General features: G+C 36.4%; 2 protein-coding genes across 3 annotated transcripts in view; both read left to right on the forward strand.

Annotated features, from left to right (window-relative positions):
* Window positions 1-5,552, forward strand: part of igf1rb (insulin-like growth factor 1b receptor) — an 86,992-nt gene extending 81,440 nt beyond the window's left edge. For both annotated transcript variants that reach the window (XM_082157372.1, XM_082157373.1), the window contains exon 21: window positions 1,634-5,552. In XM_082157372.1, the coding sequence (XP_082013498.1) occupies window positions 1,634-2,102 (469 nt within the window). In that variant the 3' untranslated portion in view covers window positions 2,103-5,552. The remainder of the gene's footprint in view (window positions 1-1,633) is intronic.
* A 712-nt stretch (window positions 5,553-6,264) lies between these two features.
* Window positions 6,265-19,673, forward strand: lrrc28 (leucine rich repeat containing 28). Its single transcript, XM_082157674.1, has 10 exons — window positions 6,265-6,387; window positions 6,917-7,141; window positions 7,259-7,299; window positions 7,629-7,666; window positions 7,758-7,895; window positions 9,883-10,089; window positions 10,910-11,012; window positions 12,924-13,093; window positions 13,629-13,788; window positions 18,377-19,673. Exons 2-10 carry the CDS (start codon window positions 6,974-6,976, stop codon window positions 18,444-18,446), a joined length of 1,095 nt encoding a protein of 364 aa, XP_082013800.1. The 5' UTR covers window positions 6,265-6,387; window positions 6,917-6,973; the 3' UTR covers window positions 18,447-19,673.
* The last annotated feature ends 450 nt before the right edge of the window (window positions 19,674-20,123 follow it).

Genomic DNA, 20,123 nt, shown 5'->3' on the forward strand with positions numbered 1-20,123 from the left:
ATCTGGTGACTGTGGGGGCCATTTTAGTACAGTGAACTCATTGTCATGTTCAAGAAACCAATTTGAAATGATTCGAGCTTTGTGACATGGTGCATTATCCTGCTGGAAGTAGCCACCAGAGGATGGGTACATGGTGGTCATAAAGGGATGGACATGGTCAGAAACAATGCTCAGGTAGGCCGTGGCATTTAAACGATGCCCAATTGGCACTAAGGGGCCTAAAGTGTGCCAAGAAAACATCCCCCACACCATTACACCTCCACCACCAGCCTGCACAGTGGTAACAAGGCATGATGGATCCATGTTCTCATTCTGTTTACGCCAAATTCTGACTCTACCATCTGAATGTCTCAACAGAAATCGAGACTCATCAGACCAGGCAACATTTTTCCAGTCTTCAACTGTCCAATTTTGGTGAGCTTGTGCAAATTGTAGCCTCTTTTTCCTATTTGTAGTGGAGATGAGTGGTACCCGGTGGGGTCTTCTGCTGTTGTAGCCCATCCGCCTCAAGGTTGTGCGTGTTGTGGCTTCACAAATGCTTTGCTGCATACCTCGGTTGTAACGAGTGGTTATTTCAGTCAAAGTTGCTCTTCTATCAGCTTGAATCAGTCGGCCCATTCTCCTCTGACCTCTAGCATCAACAAGGCATTTTCGCCCACAGGACTGCCGCATACTGGATGTTTTTCCCTTTTCACACCATTCTTTGTAAACCCTAGAAATGGTTGTTCGTGAAAATCCCAGTAACTGAGCAGATTGTGAAATACTCAGACCGGCCCGTTTGGCACCAACAACCATGCCACGCTCAAAATTGCTTAAATCACCTTTCTTTCCCATTCTGACATTCAGTTTGGAGTTCAGGAGATTGTCTTGACCAGGACCACACCCCTAAATGCATTGAAGCAATAGATAATTGCGTTAATGAGAAATTGAACAGGTGTTCCTAATAATCCTTTAGGTGAGTGTATATGTGTGTGTGTATATATATATATATATATATATATATATATACACATACATACATATACATATATATATATATATATATATATATATATGTATGTATGTGTGTATATATATATATATGTATGTGTGTGTATGTATGTATGTATGTGTATATATATATATATATATATATATATATATACACACACATACATATATATATATATATATATATATATATATATGTATGGATATATGTATGTGTGTGTATATGTATGTATGTATGTATGTATATAGATATATATATATATATACACACACACAGAGTACATTTTATATTTTTAAAGGGGCATCTCTATATATTATATACATTTTAAATTGGAAATTGACTTTTTTAAACAACACAAAGTATGAGGTGAAATTATTAGAAATATTTTCAGTACAAATTAACAATAGTGTTTTAATATAACATTCCCTAAAAGTCATATATAAATTCCTAAAAAAAAAAATATATATATATATATATATATATATATAATTTATTTATTTTGTGCTGACTTCAACTCTTCTGTTTATCAGACTGAATGTCATCGGATGCTGATAATCTCAACATGGCCAAATATCAGCCGGTCATTTCTGATGTTTTCTTGAAGATTGTGTCGCTTAGCTTCTCTTTGTTTTGATCTTCCAGGTTTGAGCTGATGCGCATGTGCTGGCAGTTCAACCCCAAAATGCGTCCGTCCTTCCTGGAGATCATCAGCAGCCTCAAGGACGACCTGGAGGAGGGCTTCAAGGAGATGAGCTTCTTCTACAGCGAGGAGAACAAACCTCCCGACACGGAAGAGCTGGACATGGAGAACGTGGGAACCATGGAGAACGTTCCTCTGGAGCCGTCCTCCAGCCTGCAGCCCCTCGCCCCCTCTTTAGCCTCCCCTCAACAGTGTTCCCCTGCGCCCCAGTGCTCCGCCACTCCGGCCGGCCCGTCGTCACCGCCTTCCTCCCCCAGCTCCCCGGACAAGCACCCGCTCCCCGCATCGGCGGCAAACGGGCCCTCCATGGTTCTCCGGAGCCCGTTTGACGAGTCCCAGCCTTACGCTCACATGAACGGGGGGCGTAAGAACGAGCGTGCCTTGCCTCTGCCCCAGTCGTCGGCTTGCTGATCAGCGGCCCGACCCCGTTTCCGAAAACATGGACGTGTCTCTGTCTGTCAAGCCACTGTGTGGTCTCCTGAGAAGAAATATTAAAATAAAGAGACAAGGAAAGAAAGAAAAAACGGTATAAACTGAGAGTCCAGGCAATCAATTTTTTCAATCATACCTCAACGGACAAAGTTTGAATTTTCTTTGTTTTTTGTGTATTTCGATTGAATCGTTGAATTGATTGACATGAACTCATTTGTTATTTCCGCAGACTGGATCACTGACTGGAAAAACCATGACCTTCACTCTCGCACTCGATAGGCTGACTGTTTTTTGTTACGTTTTGTTACTTTTCTAAACTTCCAAAACTGGTTTGAAGGTCTATCAGAGCCAGTAGTGGTACGGTGGCATTATTACGAAACGCTCTGCATATCTCCAAGCGAATCCTACATCGAAGCGCTTGCTCTTGTCTTTGTTCCCAAAGACGTGCGTCTAGATTAGAGAAAGGTGTGAGAGTTCCTCTTCCGCCCATCTTAGAAGTAAGACCCAACTCCAATCTAGATACGGAGATCTTTGGATTCCACTCTCTCTCCGAATTATCTGGCTGTGCAACATAGTGAAGAAATTCACGAATCTGCCAAATCTCTTTTTTATGTTGCCAAATTGTATACTGTTGTACAATTCCCCAAAATATGCAAAAATGTCCGCATATGTTTTTTTTTTACACTGGTGATCCAAAGCATCTTTTACTTTAAAACACAATCAATAGAGTGACATTTCCCTGATTCTCACTTTTCTGTCTTCTCGCTTTGGGTTTTTTGCATTTCGGATGAAATAATGCAAAAGTGGAAGAACAAATGCAGCAGATATTACAAAAAAAAAGAAACAAAAAAAAAGAAAAAGAAAAGGGAATTGGGTCAAAAAGAAGCTCAAAAAGATTTAAAATTGTGGCATTTGAAATCTTCACAACAATTCTCTCGTTTGGTCGTTCAGTCGTACTTCGGACCACAGAGCGTGTGCGTCGTTTGTCGGTCACTTTTGTACCTTTTTTACAGTTCAGATTGATCATTTATATGTCTGTGCTGAAAAAAGCTGCTATTTTATTCTTGTTTTTTCTTTTGTGGTTGTAAAATTGTAAAGAGATTCTTCAGGTGTAATCCTTTGCCTTTCCACTACAGTCCATTTTATGATGCTTATAGTTCTGCAAAACGAGAAAAAAACAAAAAAAAAAACAATAGAAGGTTCAATCTAACAGTTGAGTTTTCCAATGTAAAGTTGTTTAATGCCTTCTTTTTTTGATAGCGAAACCGGCAATAGAACACACTTCTTTCTTCATGCCATTAACGGCGGCACCTCGTTCGACGCGATTCTATAACAGCTGAACACTGTGTCTCTCATCACATTAATGCGCAACAAATACTCTCAGGTCAAACTCCTCAATGTTTCGGTCTCAGAATCCAATGTTTTGTTCTCTCATTATTCATTCCTCTGTAACCGACAAGATATGACAAAAAATGTGGCAAAGTTTGAATTCGTTTCATCGCTTGCCTTGAAGATAGACTCGTCTCATAGTTTGGATTGATTGTTCAGCCTTATTTGTGACTGATCCTGCCGCCCTTTGTAAATGTTATAAACTCTGCGTTTCCTTTCTTCCGAGCAGAGCCTGATAAACACCAATTATACAGATATGATTCAGCATATCTCTATGCAGAAGTTGTGTTTGTAACATAGATCACTTATATACATTTAAGATACAGGTTTGACTATGAGCGCCAGTTTTTGGGACTTTTGTTTTTATTATTTTTTGGAAGGATTTTTCAAAGGAAAAACTGTCACCTTTTATGTTTTTCCCCACATCCTGACATTTTATTTTCATTATTTATTTTCTTTCTTTTTTTCCTCTCTCTTGTTTATGTGATATGTTTAATAATCACTGTAACCCCCCCCCCCCCTTGATTAAGTGCAACATTTTAGATATTTTTATATGCTTTTTTTCATGACATTGGGACTTTTTTTTTCTTTTTTTTTTAGACATTTATCTACCTCACTCTTTTTTTATGTACCTGTATATAAAGTACATCTGACCTTTTTCATGAAAAGGACAATATTACTGCTCTCTGTATCTGGGTAAAACCTCATAAACGCTACAAACCACAATCTCGGAGTGGAGAAATTACCGAATTACGGACATTTTGTATGACTAGCTGCTTTCTTTCCTATCGGATCTCGCTTAAATTTGTTTATTATTTATTAAAACAAGAACAGATCTGACAATTGACTCCAAATGTGCTGGAATGTTGTTGATGTTTAATTTATCCATCTTTTAACTTGAGGGCAAAAGTCAATGGATGGAATAATTCGAATGGAGTTATTTTTGAGGATATAATGGTTCTGATCTCCTCTCCCTTTCATGTCTCTGAATCCCACTGTTATTATTTTTAAGTTTTCATTATACATTCATTGGAATACTGTTATTGTATCAGAAACCAAATGTTCATTGAAACTAAAAATGGATTTATGTACGTTCCCTCTGTAAGTTTTTTGCTGTTTGTCAGGTGCATCAAATGTATATAAGTTTTGTGCTGGCTTTGAAAAAAAAAATATATTCTCAGCCCAAGCAAAAGATCAACACAAACATTTTAGCGTAATTTAAAAAAAAAATTGAGCAGATGCAATATAAAGGTAAATGGTTGGAGAAGCTTGTTAGCTGAAATGACTGGTTTATAAGCCAATAGCTTTTTCCCCATGTCGTATTTCATAGCAGTTTAACAAAAATTACTCGTGGGCTGATTAAATATGCATTTTATAAATCCAGATTCAAGATATTCTTGTAAATTTTCACTAAAGCATTTTTATAAAAGGGAAATGTTTAAATTGGCGAAATTCGCCAGATTTGTTTGTCCAATTTGGAAAAAATAATTACAAATCCAACAACAATTAAATAGCAATACCAACATCACGCCCTCCTCCACAGCCTTCGTATCTATGGTCATTTTTTCAGCATTTTTCATAATTCAGATTTTTTAAATCAACAATTGTCCAAGATCACCATCCTAATGCTCTCTTCTGACCATCTCAGACCAATGGTTGATTTGTCAGTACAGATCTGTTGCCTATGGGCTAGATCTTCTCAGGGCTGAAGGTTCAAGTGGGCGTCAACGGGACAGGAAGTGACCCGTTCCTCGACGCTCACTCTACCCTGCTGCTGAAAACTGCTGCTCGGAGGTGTTCGTGATCTGATGGCGCCATCTACAACCTGGAGAAGGGATGTGTTGTGTATTTCACTCCCTGATGCTGGTGGAGCAAAAATGTTTGGTTGTTCAGTGAACTGTTGAGATGTTAGATATGTGTGTGTTGGTTATATAAAGGGGTTACAGATCCAGAACGGGGAGGGGAGAATGGAAAAAGTTTTGTGGTCCAAGTCTGTTCAAACCTGGCTGTTCTGATTAAAAAAGGCACTTATTAACTTTATTTGTGTTGTTTTCTTTTGTATACATTTGAAGAAAAATAAAATGCGTCCCAGGAGTGTAGATGGAGAAGATTAACATATTGTATTTATGGTGGCACATTGCTCAAAAATACTTATAATAAATCCAGTTGAATAGCTTTGTGATGTCTGTTTTTGCATTTTAAGTAGGATTGAATGAATGATTACGAAAGAACTGTAAACTCAATTCTGTAAGTATAGTTGATGCATAAGACAGGCAGACAGCATATTAAATGATATTTTCACCTGCATTGGCTACAAATAGCATGTCAGGGAGAAATTTTGTGTCAGTGATGTCATGTGAATAATTAAGCATTATTATAAATAACTTCATCAATATTGGTAGTAGTAGCTTTTAATAATAACATGTCAGTGATAAGCTATTTTGTGTAGTAGTGGACTCAAAAAAGCATCAAAAACATTCAAAAGAATCAGAGTTGTCATTCATAAGTTTAATTAAACTACTTTTCAATATATTAGGCCTACTTATTAATATATTATTATGACAAATAACTTTATTTAATATGAAATTAAAATGAATTGTATTGTATTTAAATGGCTATTTTGACATTTCTCTTAAGTAAAATAACCTTTATAGTAAAATATTTGTATAATTATTATATATAACATTACATTATTATGCAATGGATGTGTCTCTAGCGGCTTTGATGTAAGGAAAACTACATTACCCATGATGCTCTCTGTCTGTATCCATTGACGCGTATTCTCTCAGACGGAAGACCAGTGCGGCACATAAACAACTCCAGAGGTTTAAACAGGGACCATTTCCATTTCATTACTACAGGGATGTAATTGTAAGTTGCAATTCATCAATGATAATTTATTGCTGTGTTGTGTATTTCATATGTCCATTTTTTTTTTCACGCTTTCAAAGAGCTAGCCAGCAATTAATATTGATTAGATTTCTGCAGAGACTTAAAGTTACGTTTATATTTACACTCGTGTGTTATCAGACTGACTAACAGCACAGTACAGTACAGTACAATATCTGAGCTCGTATTGGTTCATACTGTTAGTGTAACGTCATTTGGTATTTGACATTACATAATGCTTTTATACTAGCTAACGTTACTACTAGTAAACATCAGTTCATAAGTAACGTTAACTTCATAGTGTATGTGTGGGTTTTACTACTAGCATATTTTATTGCAAATTCTGTACATTACCTTTGGTCCATTAAAATCAATATTAAGATTAGTGAGAGATCCAATATTACTACTATTATTATTTTATTAATTATATCTGTCATTTGATTTTGGGGTGAATATGACTGATTATCAACATGATTGATTTACTTGCTAATTTATTTTTTATTTTTTCAGATTAGAAAAGTAGAAGTCGAAAGAGGGATAAACTCTCTCAACCAAAGACGGTTCTCACCGCCATGGCCGCAGAACTCCATGCAGCAATTTTTATGGCCAAACAAGAGCGACACAAGAATCTTTTCCTGAACTACAGAAACCTCAACAACTTCCCTGTGGAGCTGCTCAGAGATGAAGGGATGCAGTTCCTGGAGCGTCTCTTCATGAAGAGAAACTCCCTCACATCCCTTGTAAGATCTCGGTCCCAGTGCTGTTAGTCTTCAGTTTTGATTCAGCCCTGTATTGAAATATTGTAATTACATATAGCCTATGCCTATATTATCCTAATACTGTTTTCCTCCTGTCAGCCAGAGAATTTGGCTCAGAAGCTTCCCAACCTGATTGAATTGTGAGTGTTTATCTTTGTTGTACTCTTGTGACTTTGGTTTATGCTGTTATTATAACAATGGACAGTAAGTTTTGCACAACTGTAATATTACTGTTGCCCAGTAGATGTCCCTGAGTCATTGTGATGTTTTACCACCCATACATAAATAACTAGATGACTGGATGGGCAAAGAGTTTGGTTGAATTAAATTATTTTAGTTACATTTTTTAACATTAGTTTTACATTTTTACTCCATCTGATGAAAAACGAGATTATGAAATGTAATCTTTTCTTTTTTTTCCCCTTCTTCCTTCTTCCTTCTTCCTCTTTTTTTTTTTTTTTTTTTAAAGATACCTGCACTCAAACAATATTGCAATAATTCCTCAAGGTAATTTAATTTGAGAATTATATACATCAGTATTTTGATGTCAGACACAAGATGCATTGCATGATACATGATGATGTTCTTGTTGTTCCAGCAATTGGCAACCTTGTGAAGCTGCAGTCACTGGACCTGAGTGACAACGCTCTTCAAATCATCTGCCCAGAGATTGGTCAACTGCGCTCATTACGACATCTGCGATTGGCCAACAATCAACTGAAATTCCTCCCGCAAGGTGAGTCGTGCACATTTATCTAAAACACTGAGAATGATTGAGCTGCTGCAACTGATTATATTGATTATCAATTCCTCTATGCATTGAAATATCTATCTAATAATAGAATAATAATCATTTTATAACAAAAACATGAATTGCTGTGTATTTAGTTTTATTGCTTTACCTGTGTTACCCAGCATTAAAATAATATTTCGGATTACATAGAAAATAATACATGCATTTTGCATTTAACCTGAAATATTCCAAAGGTTGAATGAAGTCCTTGTTTTGAAGGATTCGAGCCGAATTAATTGCAGAAAAAGAGGAAAGTCAGTACGGTGCTGCAACTTTGTAATTAAATTTTTTTCTAGGTAAACAGCCCCTTTATTCTGTCATGGACATTATTTGTAACACAAGATATTTTTTCTTGTGTAATTGAGCAGCTTTAACTGCATCAAATAATGTCTTCGCCCGCCAGCTGAGTGTGAGGACACTGCATCACCAGAAGCTTTTAAACTTCAGTACATGTTGCAGTTATTAAACTTCATTTAATGAAGAGATTTTTGTGCTCAGCATGACACTTAAATGGTTCTGAGGAGAAAAACTTCATAAAGAGACTGTGGGAAAATGACTTAGCTCTTTGACACTCTCTTTAATTGCTTTGCTTCAAAACACGCTGTTGTTTTATATCAGTCTTTTTATTGTTCTTTTCCATTTTAATTGGGTAATGTTTCATCTGAAGCCGAGACTGTTCATGGCTTTAATTTATCATATGTGAATTGTTCCAAACTAAGTGTTATACAGTGAATTTTTACAACAGTTTCTAGCATATTTTATCTAGTGACATGCATTGCACACATGTTTGAAAGAAGTGTGATTTTTGTATTTACACAATTATAGTTCCTTTTCAGTATTACATAATGTATCATCTTGTATTTTTTTTTTCCAGAAGAAGCCATAAAGACACTCCCTATGGTTATAATTATTGCTGTTAATCGATTAAATTTTTCTGTAATTAATCACGCTAACATTAAAGTTTTTATTATATTTTTATGTTGTAATAATTTCACATTTAATCTCCAAAATATTGTAGAAACAACATAAAGACTATTTTAAATATTTGATCTAACAGATAGGAAATATACTGAAATTTAATTAAGTTATCAAAGTCTTCACTGTATAAATTAAAAATGAAATGTTTAATATTTATTAAAGCTACAAAAGTTATTCAGTCAAGAGCAGTGAGTTATTTTTCTCGGTTTCATTTGTTCTCTGATTGATTAACCCTTCACGTGTTGGTCAAAAATGCCATTTATTTTTTATTTCAATGAAATTATTGTACTATATTTTAGTTCGATAATGTCCATTTATTCACTTTTTGAGAATGGATGAGTGAATAAGAATAAGAGGATTATCATATAATGTAACAATAGCTAAAGGATGACAGGGAAAAAAAATGGATGCTGCGTAAATTGTGTTAAATATATATTTTTTCAGTTAAACTGAAAAAAATAATCGCATGCGTTGACGCGTTAATTTTGACAGCCCTAGTTATAAAAGCCTGTTATTACCTGATTCTTACTTGAAACTTTACAGTCAGCATGGAAAAAATAGACAATTCAGATTTTTTATGGAATATTAAAGTATTTATTATGAATGATTTATCTGTGCGTGCACATCATTATTTGTTTTAATTCATGTGCCATTGTAATCTTTAATCAAAATAACTTCCCCTCCCTCTTGCAACTACATCTCTTCTCTGATGATGTGTTTACTGGCGTGAGGGCGGGGCAACCTGTCACTCACATGAGATCGACCAATAGCAAATCAATTTTAATCAATTCCCCATAGACAAAATCAAGTCCTGTCCTACATTTTTTCGTTTTGTTTGTTTGTTAGAGAAGCCATTTCACTCCGATGTAAGTCATAATAGGGGAGAAAAAACAACCGCAACTTCTGTTTCATGCCAATTTGAACATAAATGTATATTGACTTGTATTGGTAGAGCTGGGAGATCTCCGAGAGCTGGAGACTCTGGACGTGTCCATGAACCTCCTGAGGACTCTTCCAGAGCGTCTGCACAAGTGTCTGTCCCTGCAGTGTTTGACAGCAGACCGAAACATGCTGCAGTGCCTCCCTCGCCAGCTCTGTCTGCTGCCTAACCTCAATGAGCTCTCCATGGCTGCCAACTGCCTGACATCACTGCCCCTGGGTGAGCAGATCAAGACATAACATTTACAATACATTTACATTTGTGCATTTGGCAGACCCAAAGAAACAGTGTATTCGAGTCACTACCGTTCAAAAGTTTGGGGTCAGTTCTTTTTTAAAAGAAATTAATACCTTTATTTAGAAAGAAAGAATGCAAATGAATCCAAAGTGACAGTAAAACATGTTACAAAAGATTTCTGTTTCAAATAAAATGCTATTATTTTATAAATAAAATATAAAAAATTAAGAATAAGAATTGTCTTCAGCAGCAAATCAGCATATTAGAATGATTTCTGAAGGATCATGTGACTGAAGTAATGCCTGCTGAAAATTCTGAAATAAAGTAGATTTTTAAAGTGTTTTTAAATTGTTATAATATTTCAGTTTTTCCTGTATTTATGATCAAATAAATGCAGTGTTGTTGAGCATAACGTTTTTCAAAAACATTCGAAAAATCCTACCCCAAAAACTTTGAACGAGAGTTTCCATAGTCTAGTTAGGTTATTAAAGCAATAAGACTCATGAGGCCGTGGTTTACGGTGAATTTAGAAAAGCTAATATAAATTCACTGTAAATCACAGCTTCAATTTATAAAATGGCTATAATAATAATACTGTATAACATTATACTGGTGTAATAAGGTCACAGGTTTATGTTTGTAGAGTGAACGGGACTCAACCGATCATTATAATAATAATTTTATCATTTTTGAGAGCAACAGTTAAGGGGAAGGTTACACAGCTCTTTTATGACTCCAGAGGACTATATTTCACGAGTACTGATGTTGTTGCCGATATACTGATGCTTTATATTTCTGTCAGATATGGGGCGTTCCATGGAGCTGCAGTTTGTCTTTGTGGACAACAACACTCATCTGAAGGCTCTCCCATCGTATCTTTATAACAAAGTCATCGGCTGCAGTGGGTGAGCTCTTCTCTGTCGTTGTAGTATGCTATCACTTCACTTCCACTTTATACTTTTATTGTCCCCTGGGGGAAATTTGTTGTGGACTCAAAAGTGCTTAGTGCCATTGCTGCCTTTACAAACAATAAATACACATAGAAAATAGAAATAATACACAACTACATATACACAAATATAGATAGCTAAGGTTAAAAATTAATAAAAAGTACAGCACACAAGATTATTGCACATACCTCCGGCCTATCTCATACAAATCATCACACAACTTCTAATTTAGATTTTGATTTAAAATTTTGGTGGAAACTGGTACGAAGGAGTATTTAAACCGGTTCAGTCTAGTTTTTGGTATTCTGTACCTTCTACCAGACGGCAAGAGTTCATATTCCTTTCGAAGAATGTGGGACGGGTCCGACAGAACTCTCTGCACCTGTTTAAGTACAGACTGCTCATAAATGGAAATCATATCAAAATCACAACTTTTATGTTTTAAAAATTTCTATAAAGTATGGCTGTCGTCGATCGATTAATTTTTTTTTACTAATTAATTGCACTGATTTTTGTAATTAATTGTGATTAATCACACCTAACATTTGAAAGCTGAAAAATTACAAAACATTGAATTCAGTTCACATTTATTTGAATAGCGCTTTTCACAATACATATCGTTTCAAAGCAGCTTTAAAGTAAACACATGTTTCTACATTACAGTCTAGAGTAATACAGTATATTATTAAAGGTGAGTGTGTCACAGAGAGCAGGCGGTTCTATATTTCAGGATGTACAGTTCTAAGATAATACAAATCATGCAGTTAGATAACATCATGTATTAATTTAGGCAGAAACAAGCTCATTAAAGCAGTTATTGCAAGTTGTGATCATAATAATTACAATATATTAGTGCTGTCGAATCGATTAATCACAGGTAATTGCATCTAACATAAAAGTTTGTAAATATAATATATATATATATATACAAACTTTTATGTTAGATGCAATTAATAATCAAGTTGATAATCAATTTGATAGAACTACAATTTATAGAATTTTTTTATATAGAAACATTAAAAATATAATACATTTTTATTTAAGTGAACCTTTTACATAAACCCATTATACTAAATGTCAGATTTAGCGGTGCCTTTTATACAGTGTATTTGGTGATGTTTCACTCTCTGTCAATACTATATAGTGGTACGTTTATTTCCCCCCCACTTTAAAGTTTGTTTAAATTGACAGAAATAAATGTTATTTTTCCCAGCCGAACTATAAAGACGTAAAGAAACAAATAGATTCAGCACAAGAGAATTAGAGTTAATTTCCTTTTTCTGTTACCTTATGCCTTTTTTTTTATGTATTAATGTGACATTATGGCTAGTTAAATCTGAAATAGATGATTTGACATGATTATAGATGGGCATTCAACAAAGTGGAGCTTATTGAGATTGTGGCACTCCAGACCCTGTCAGCTACTGGACAAACGGTGCAGCAGAAACTAGTGGAAAATGTGTGTCGAGTCTTTGGTCAGATTTTCCGTCCATCTGAAAGTAAACAACATTGATTTTTTTCACACATGTAAGAGTTTACTTGCCTCACACAGACATCAAAACTCAAGATTCACTTTGGTAAATCTCACAAAAAGTTCTTCTATAAACTATAAACTTGAAACATTTTTCCGAAGAGAGATTCTCAGATGTTCCAGCCGTGCACCGACTCTGGCACAATAATCTGCACCATTTCAGTAACAATGTCTGGGTGGGAAAATGCAAGAGTTTTCTGACATTTTAAGTGGTGATTTGGCTATATATTGCTTCTCATGATATTTGGTGTGATTGATCCCTGGCTGTTTCAGACGGACACCTGGTCTAATGTGTCGATGTTCATGCAAGGTTATTTATCTGTGTGCACGCACAGATGTGGTCTAGCTGGTCAGGTCTCTGACGTGAAACAGCTCTGCTTGACCCTCGGAGATGTGTCTGTTCCTCTGCCCTCTGAAGTGAAGGCCATCGGCTCCGAGACTGACAGTGTGTTGCCTCTGGAAGAGCTGGCTTGCAGAGTCCTACATGCAGCCCACAACTGGACCGGTAAGTGTAAAAGTCGCAAACAAACCTACGACAATTGCATCGGGTTCCTTCACATTTACCAACCCACATTTTTTGACTACTAAAACATGTCTTGTTCAGACTGTCAGTCCAAATCTGATTTTCGTGCATATCCGATTGGAATCCAATCCTATGTAGCAAGTGTGAACGTAAAAAAAAATCACATGAAATACGATTTTTACAAATTCGTTTCGTGCTATATTCACAATTTTAATCACATTTCTGGAAATCTGTTTCAGTCTGACCTCTCTACGTAATTTTTCTAGCTAAGTCACTTTCTTATGCCACATAAAACAAACATCTGATGTTGGAAACATGCTGAAAATCATTGCAGAAACAAGGTTGTGCTGTTTGTTTCTGTTGAGTTTCGGCCGCTGCCTCATAAGTCGTAGTAATTCAGCGCCACAGCTACACGTTGTCCTGTTGTAAAACATCATCTGTATTGTAAACCCCTCCATGTTGCTGCTGTTGTGGTCTTTTAGTGTAGATAAACCAACACAACATGTCTTATGTGCAGATGTGAAGTTCCTGACTCCGTTCCTGTTGCCCAAGAGTCTGCTGGAAGTCGTCCGGTGTCCTCTGGGTCACTGTCACCGCTGCAGTCAGCCCATGTTCACCATCGTCTACACCAAACTGTTCCCGCTCAGAGAGACTGCGCTCGCAGGGGTGCACAAGAGGTACTGATGCTGTAGTAACATCATATCACAAGTGTGTGTTTTGGAATTCCACTTTACACCGTGTCCTAAGCTGGCAGACGCGATACAATAAGATAAGATTCCAATGACAAGCAGTTTGTACTAGACGCGACTACGAGACGCGACAAAAACAACCAAAAATCACAGCCAATCGGATGAGTGTGTGGGCGGAGTCTCTCTGCAAGTGCACTGCACTCGCAAACAAAATGGATTATCAAATTCATAGATATTAGATTGTTTTCACATAATTGAAAATACATACTGAATGACTGAAACAGTCTTCGTCATAGAATACATTTGTTTGTTCACATTGAGTTCACAGTTTGAACGTTCTTGTTTCCTTTCATTTATTTTCAAGATCTGAGGTGAATTATCCATTGTCACTTTCAGTATGGCTATAAATGTCCCACAAAATGAAATTGCAACTCACATTAAATTCTTTTAACATTGAAGCTAACATAGGCAATGTTTTTTTTAAACACTTTTAGTTATACTGGTTCTAAAAATGTATATATAGGTGTGTTCAACTTGAAGCGGCGCTGCGCAGACCGACATCAAAGTCCCACGAGAGCAGGCGGTTCTGTATGATTGAATGATTTCTGTGAATGATCATGTGACACTGAAGACTGGAGTAATGATGCTGAAAATTCACAGGGATATATAAAAACAGAAACAGTTCTTTTAAAATAGAAACAACTTCTTTTATATTGTAATAATATTTCACAATGTTACGATTTTTCTGTATTTTGCTTTCATCATATAAATGCAGCCTTGGTGAGCATAAAACGTACCAAACTTGAACAGATGTCCCCTTTAAATCCACATGCATTCTGGGATTGAGTAGGTCAATAGTCAAGTCACATTTATTTATAAGCGCTTTTTACAATACAGATTGTTTCAAAGCAGCTTTACGGTGATAACAGGAAAATAATGCAACAAAGTTTGTTTCCAGAAGAAAATAGCGTCACAGTCAAGCTTAAGTAAGTTCATTGTTTTGTTGTGAAAAAGTTTTTATTTTAGTTTTTTTATATATATATATATAGCCACTCTGGAGAAAAACGTGATGTCATCGTCCAGCTCAGTTCAGTTCTCATATAATGGTGTCAATGCAGGCTGATCAATATTATTGTTGAATATTAAATGTTCAATATTAAATAACATGCATGCGCATTTTCTGTTATGTGCATATTAATTTACCAAAAACATACTCTTTCAAATATCTCATATATCTTGCATTCAGAAAACTCTCTCTCTCACACACACACACACACACACACACACACACACACACACACTCTCTGACCCCTCTCACTTCCCCTATCTCCTCATCTTCCTGCTTGTTTGATTGGTTGAATTGAGCTATGCTTGCTCTGATACCCGTCATGTTCCATCTGTAATGCAATGCTGTGGTTTTGGTATCAACATCCAGTAGCGTAACCGAATCAGCCTGCTGGACTGCTGCTCTCAGCTACTTCACGTGCATTAAGAGATCTAATCCACTCGCCAATTACCTCTTACCCTGAGTGTTCGACGGTCGTTTGCAGACCAGCGCTGGTCGAAAGAAAGAGAGGGAAGCTATTTGTTTAAGGGAATTCTTTTCCATTTGCTTCTTTTTCACCTTTTATACTCTCCGTTTTCAATCGCAGGTCATCAGGTTAGCGTGTATTGTGTGTATTAAAGGAGAAGTTCACTTTTGAAAAAACTTTTGCTGATAATTTACTCACCCCCATGTCATCCAAGATGTCCATGTCTTTCTTTCTTCAGTCGAAAAGAAATTAAGGTTTTTGATGAAAACATTCCAGGATTTTTCCACATATTATGGATTCCATTGGGACCCAAACGGTTCAAGGTCCAAATGACAGTTTCATTGCCGCTTCAAAGGGCTTTAAACGATACCAGACGATGAATAAGGGTCTTATCTAGCGAAACGATCGGTCATTTCAAAAATAAAATAAAAAGTTGACGTTTTATAAGCACAAATGTTCGCCTTGCTCTGTTCTGTGATGCGCGTTCGTGACGTCACGTAATACGCAATTACGTTGAAAAGGTCAAGTTTGATGTGTTTACAAATGTGCGGAAGGAGGACCATATAAACATTTTCAAATGTATTTGTGTCAGTTTATCGTTTAAAATGCCCATTTCGTGTGCGCATCCTGAGTGTTTTAATATTAAAAAGCCAAAAAGAACATTTTCTTCAATTTTTCAAGCGTGACCTTTTCAACGTAATTGCGTATTACGTGACGTCACGAACGCGCATCACAGAACAGAGCAAGCCGAACATTTGTGCTTATAAAACGTCAACTTTTTATTTTATTTTTGAAATGACCGATCGTTTCGCTAGATAAGACCCTTATTCATCGTCTGGTATCGTTTAAAGCCCTTTGAAGCGGCAATGAAACTGTCATTTGGACCTTGAACCGTTTGGGTCCCAATGGAATCCATAATATGTGAAAAAATCCTGGAATGTTTTCATCAAAAACCTTAATTTCTTTTCGACTGAAGAAAGAAAGACATGGACATCTTGGATGACATGGGGGTGAGTAAATTATCAGCAAAAGTTTTTTTAAAAGTGAACTTCTCCTTTAAGTGAAAATATACCAGGAAACCCCCGCTGTTTCAATATCACTTCATCAACATGCTTATGAAAGCATGTTGTGGGAGTAAAATAACCTCCCTTATATGTGCATACATTAATCTGCATATTTTGAGTGCTCAGGGATGAAAGCTCATAAAAATTATTTTAAAACATCATCTCTTTCCCTGTGAGATTGCTTCACTTGATCTAATCATACCAGAAATTTGCAAACTTTTGCATTTGACCTGTGTTTTTGATACTGTATTGGTTTTTGGTAAGGTGAGAATCTTACTTGGTTGTTTATTTCTTTATTTGATTCAGCTGCTCGTTAATGCAAATATCTAATCAGGCAATCACAGGGCAGCAACTCGATGCATGTAGACATGGTCAAGATAATCTGATTAAGTGATTTAAGTGACTTTGAAAGTGGCATGGTTTACATTGGTTGTTGGTGCTGGACGGACTTGTCTTGAGTATTTCAGAAACTGCCGATCTACTGAAATTCTCATGCACAACCATCTCTAGAGAGAATGGTCCAGAAAAGAGAAATTCTGCGGGCAAAAATGCCTTGTTGATGCCAGAAGTCAGAGGAGAATGGCTGGTTCGAGCTGATAGAAAGGCAACAGTAACTCAAATAAGCACTCATGACTCGTTACAATCCGAGGTCTGTGGAAGAGCATCTCTGAACACACAACATGTCAAACCAAAAGCAGACGAGCTACAGCAGAAGACACACACCGGTGACACTCCTGTCAGCTGAGAACAGGAAACTTGAGGCTATAATTCACACAGGCTCACCAAAACTGGACAATAGAAGATTGTAAAAAAACATTGCCTGGTTTGATGAGTCTCAAAATCTGCTGCGACATTCAGATGGTAGGGTCAGAATTTGGCATAAAGAACATGAAAGCATGGATCCATCCTGCCTTGAATCGATGGTTCAGGCTGCTGGTGGTGTAATGGTGTGTGAGATATCTTCTTGACACACTTTGGGCCCCTTAGTACCAGTTGAGCATCGTTTAAATGCCACAGCCTACCTAAGTCCATCCCTTTATGACCACAGTGTATCATCCTCTGATGGCTACTTCCAGCAGGATAATACACTGTCACAAAGCTCAAATCATCTCAAACTGGTTTCTTGAACATGACAATGAGTTCACTATACTCAAATGTCCTCCACAGTCACCAGATCTCAATCCAATAGAGCACCTTTGGGATTTGGTGGAACGGGAGATTCGCATCATGGATGTGCAGCCGACGAATCAGCAGCAACTGTGTGATGCTGTCATGACAATATGGACTAAAACCTCTTGAGAAATGTTTCCAGCACCTTATTGAATCTATGCCACGAAGAATAAAGGTAGATCTAAAGGCAAAAGATCCATTCTGGGGACCAATTAGCAAGGTGTAACTTATAAAGTGGCCAGTGACTGTGTAAGATATCGCTATTGGCCCAAAAAAAAAAAGCTTTATTAGTTAACCAAAAAATCTCATAGATTTTGCATTGAAGAAGGGACCTTCATCTAATGTTCTACATTTCTTAAGTTAATTTCTGAAGATTAAAAAAATGTGTGTGTGGTCACGTCTTTACAAAAACTCATATTCTGATTAATGCAAAAGTTCATACAATATACGTCAAATTATAGCATTGTCTTTTATTCGAAGTTTTGAAAGTTTGTACATATCAAGTGTTTTCATTTAGGTTTTTTTAAGCACAAACTCAAAATGTATTGGCCTGGTTTCACAGACAGGGCTTAGATTAAGCCAGGATTAGGCCTTAGTTCAAGTAGGACATTTAAGTTGCTTTTATAAACATGCCTTTGAAAACAATGGCACTGACATATTTTAAAAAGTGTCAGTGCAAGTTGCGTTCAGTTAAAACAGCTCAAACATGCATTTTAGTCTGGGATTATCTTAAGCTTTGTCTGTGAAACCGGAGGAGAATGTTCTAAGTGCAAATTGTTTTAAGTAGATTTTGTCTGTTTTCTTCCACAGAACCACAGTAAGTTTTGTAGCGTACTGCTGCTCTAGCCAGTGTCTGAGGACGTTTGACCTGCAGGGCTGACGTCTTACACACGATAACCTCACAGCGCTGCTCATGGTGCTTTCATCTTCACAAAGGACATCGCAAGAGACTTTCTGTGGAACTGAGACCTTTCTGAGCTTCAGGAACATTTGACAGCCCACCGTCCCGAAGACATTAAAGTATGTCCTCCTGTCTTGAGTGTAGCATCTTTTAAGAAAACCAGCAGTTGGTTAAACCTGATTACATTTCACAAATGAATGTAGAATGAGAAGAACTGAAGCAATCGATCAATAAAGTATTGTTTGTGTTGGGATTGTTACGGTTTGCTGTAACCGAAAAGGATGAAGGTTTCTTGAGAATCTTAACATTTATTCTGTTTTAAAGATTACCAGCCTATATAAATTTAAAACTAACGACTTTTAAGTGAGATATGGATATTTTTGTTTTCAGTTGAAAGGAAAATAGAATTGTTGTTTTTTTTAGAGCTGTTTACTGAAAGTATTACTGAAATATCATATTTCTTTAAATAGTACTTAAAGACCATGACCCAATTCTTTCCTTTTTAAATATAACCGTGTGTCAGTTTAATCTGAGGCTCATAATCCAAGTGTATAAGTGACCAGGATTCAGCTCTTTTAAAGCACAATCACATGTGTGTTGTTTTGTGTTACGAGTCTTTCGTGAAGCTTTGACTACAGACCGCTATAAAAGTGCCAATTGACTTTAATGAAAACATGAAATTGATTGTTCTCATTGAAGGCAGCTTCAAGGGATTGTTCTCGAATAGTACTATTTTTGTGTAAGAGAATATTTTCAAAAGACTGAGACATGAATTGTGAGATTTGCTGTTACTACACTACAGCCGTCAGTCATTGTGCCGATACAGCAGCAAAACACCAACATTGTTCAGCTTACTAAGTTAATGTATAGATGTTACTTTTACAGTTCTTTATTTTCTCTGAAGAGTTTGTTCAGCCTAACTTTTTACTATGTTGTTGTTTCATGTTGCCATTTATATGTAATTGTGCTGTTGTTCGAATGTTTGGCAATACTAACAATGTTTAAAACATCTCTTGTAGGTTTTCTAATTTCAATTTCAATTTCATTCATATTGAGCACCGTTTTAACTGTGAATGTAACCGTTATGGCAGCACTGAAGCTGCATCTGTGCATTATACAGTGTTCAGCATAAATACACAGAATCATGACATTGTTTTGTGTTTGAATGTTGATTCTTTCAAGCTGTTGATTAAATAGCAATGGCAATTTTTTTTTTTAAATAAGACAACTCTGATGTGCCTCAGAGCTGGTAACTGGCTTTTATATGACATGTATGTATGTCATATGGTTTTACATGGACATATATGGCTTACTGCGTCTTTAAACAGAATTTAGAAACACGTGAACTCTACTTTTAGATGCTTGGGAACAATATTGCTTGTGATATTTCTATGTACATCATCTGGAAATACTCCGAAAACAGAGTTGAATGAAATGTCTGCTCTGTGGATCTGAGAATTGAAATACGATCTTTAAGGGTATTATTTACAGTATTTTTCTCTTCCATGATCACAACTGCTCGGACATGAAGAAACTATTGCATCCAGTACTGTGCTTTCTGAAAATTAGACCTTTTTGCTTTGACTTTGTTTATATATATTCCAAAACTATTGGGGGTCTGTGCATTTTACTTGGGAGTGGTTAATGATCATTCTA

This window comes from Leuciscus leuciscus (assembly GCF_965113295.1).
Source record: "Leuciscus leuciscus genome assembly, chromosome: 2".
NCBI lineage: Eukaryota > Metazoa > Chordata > Actinopteri > Cypriniformes > Leuciscidae > Leuciscus > Leuciscus leuciscus.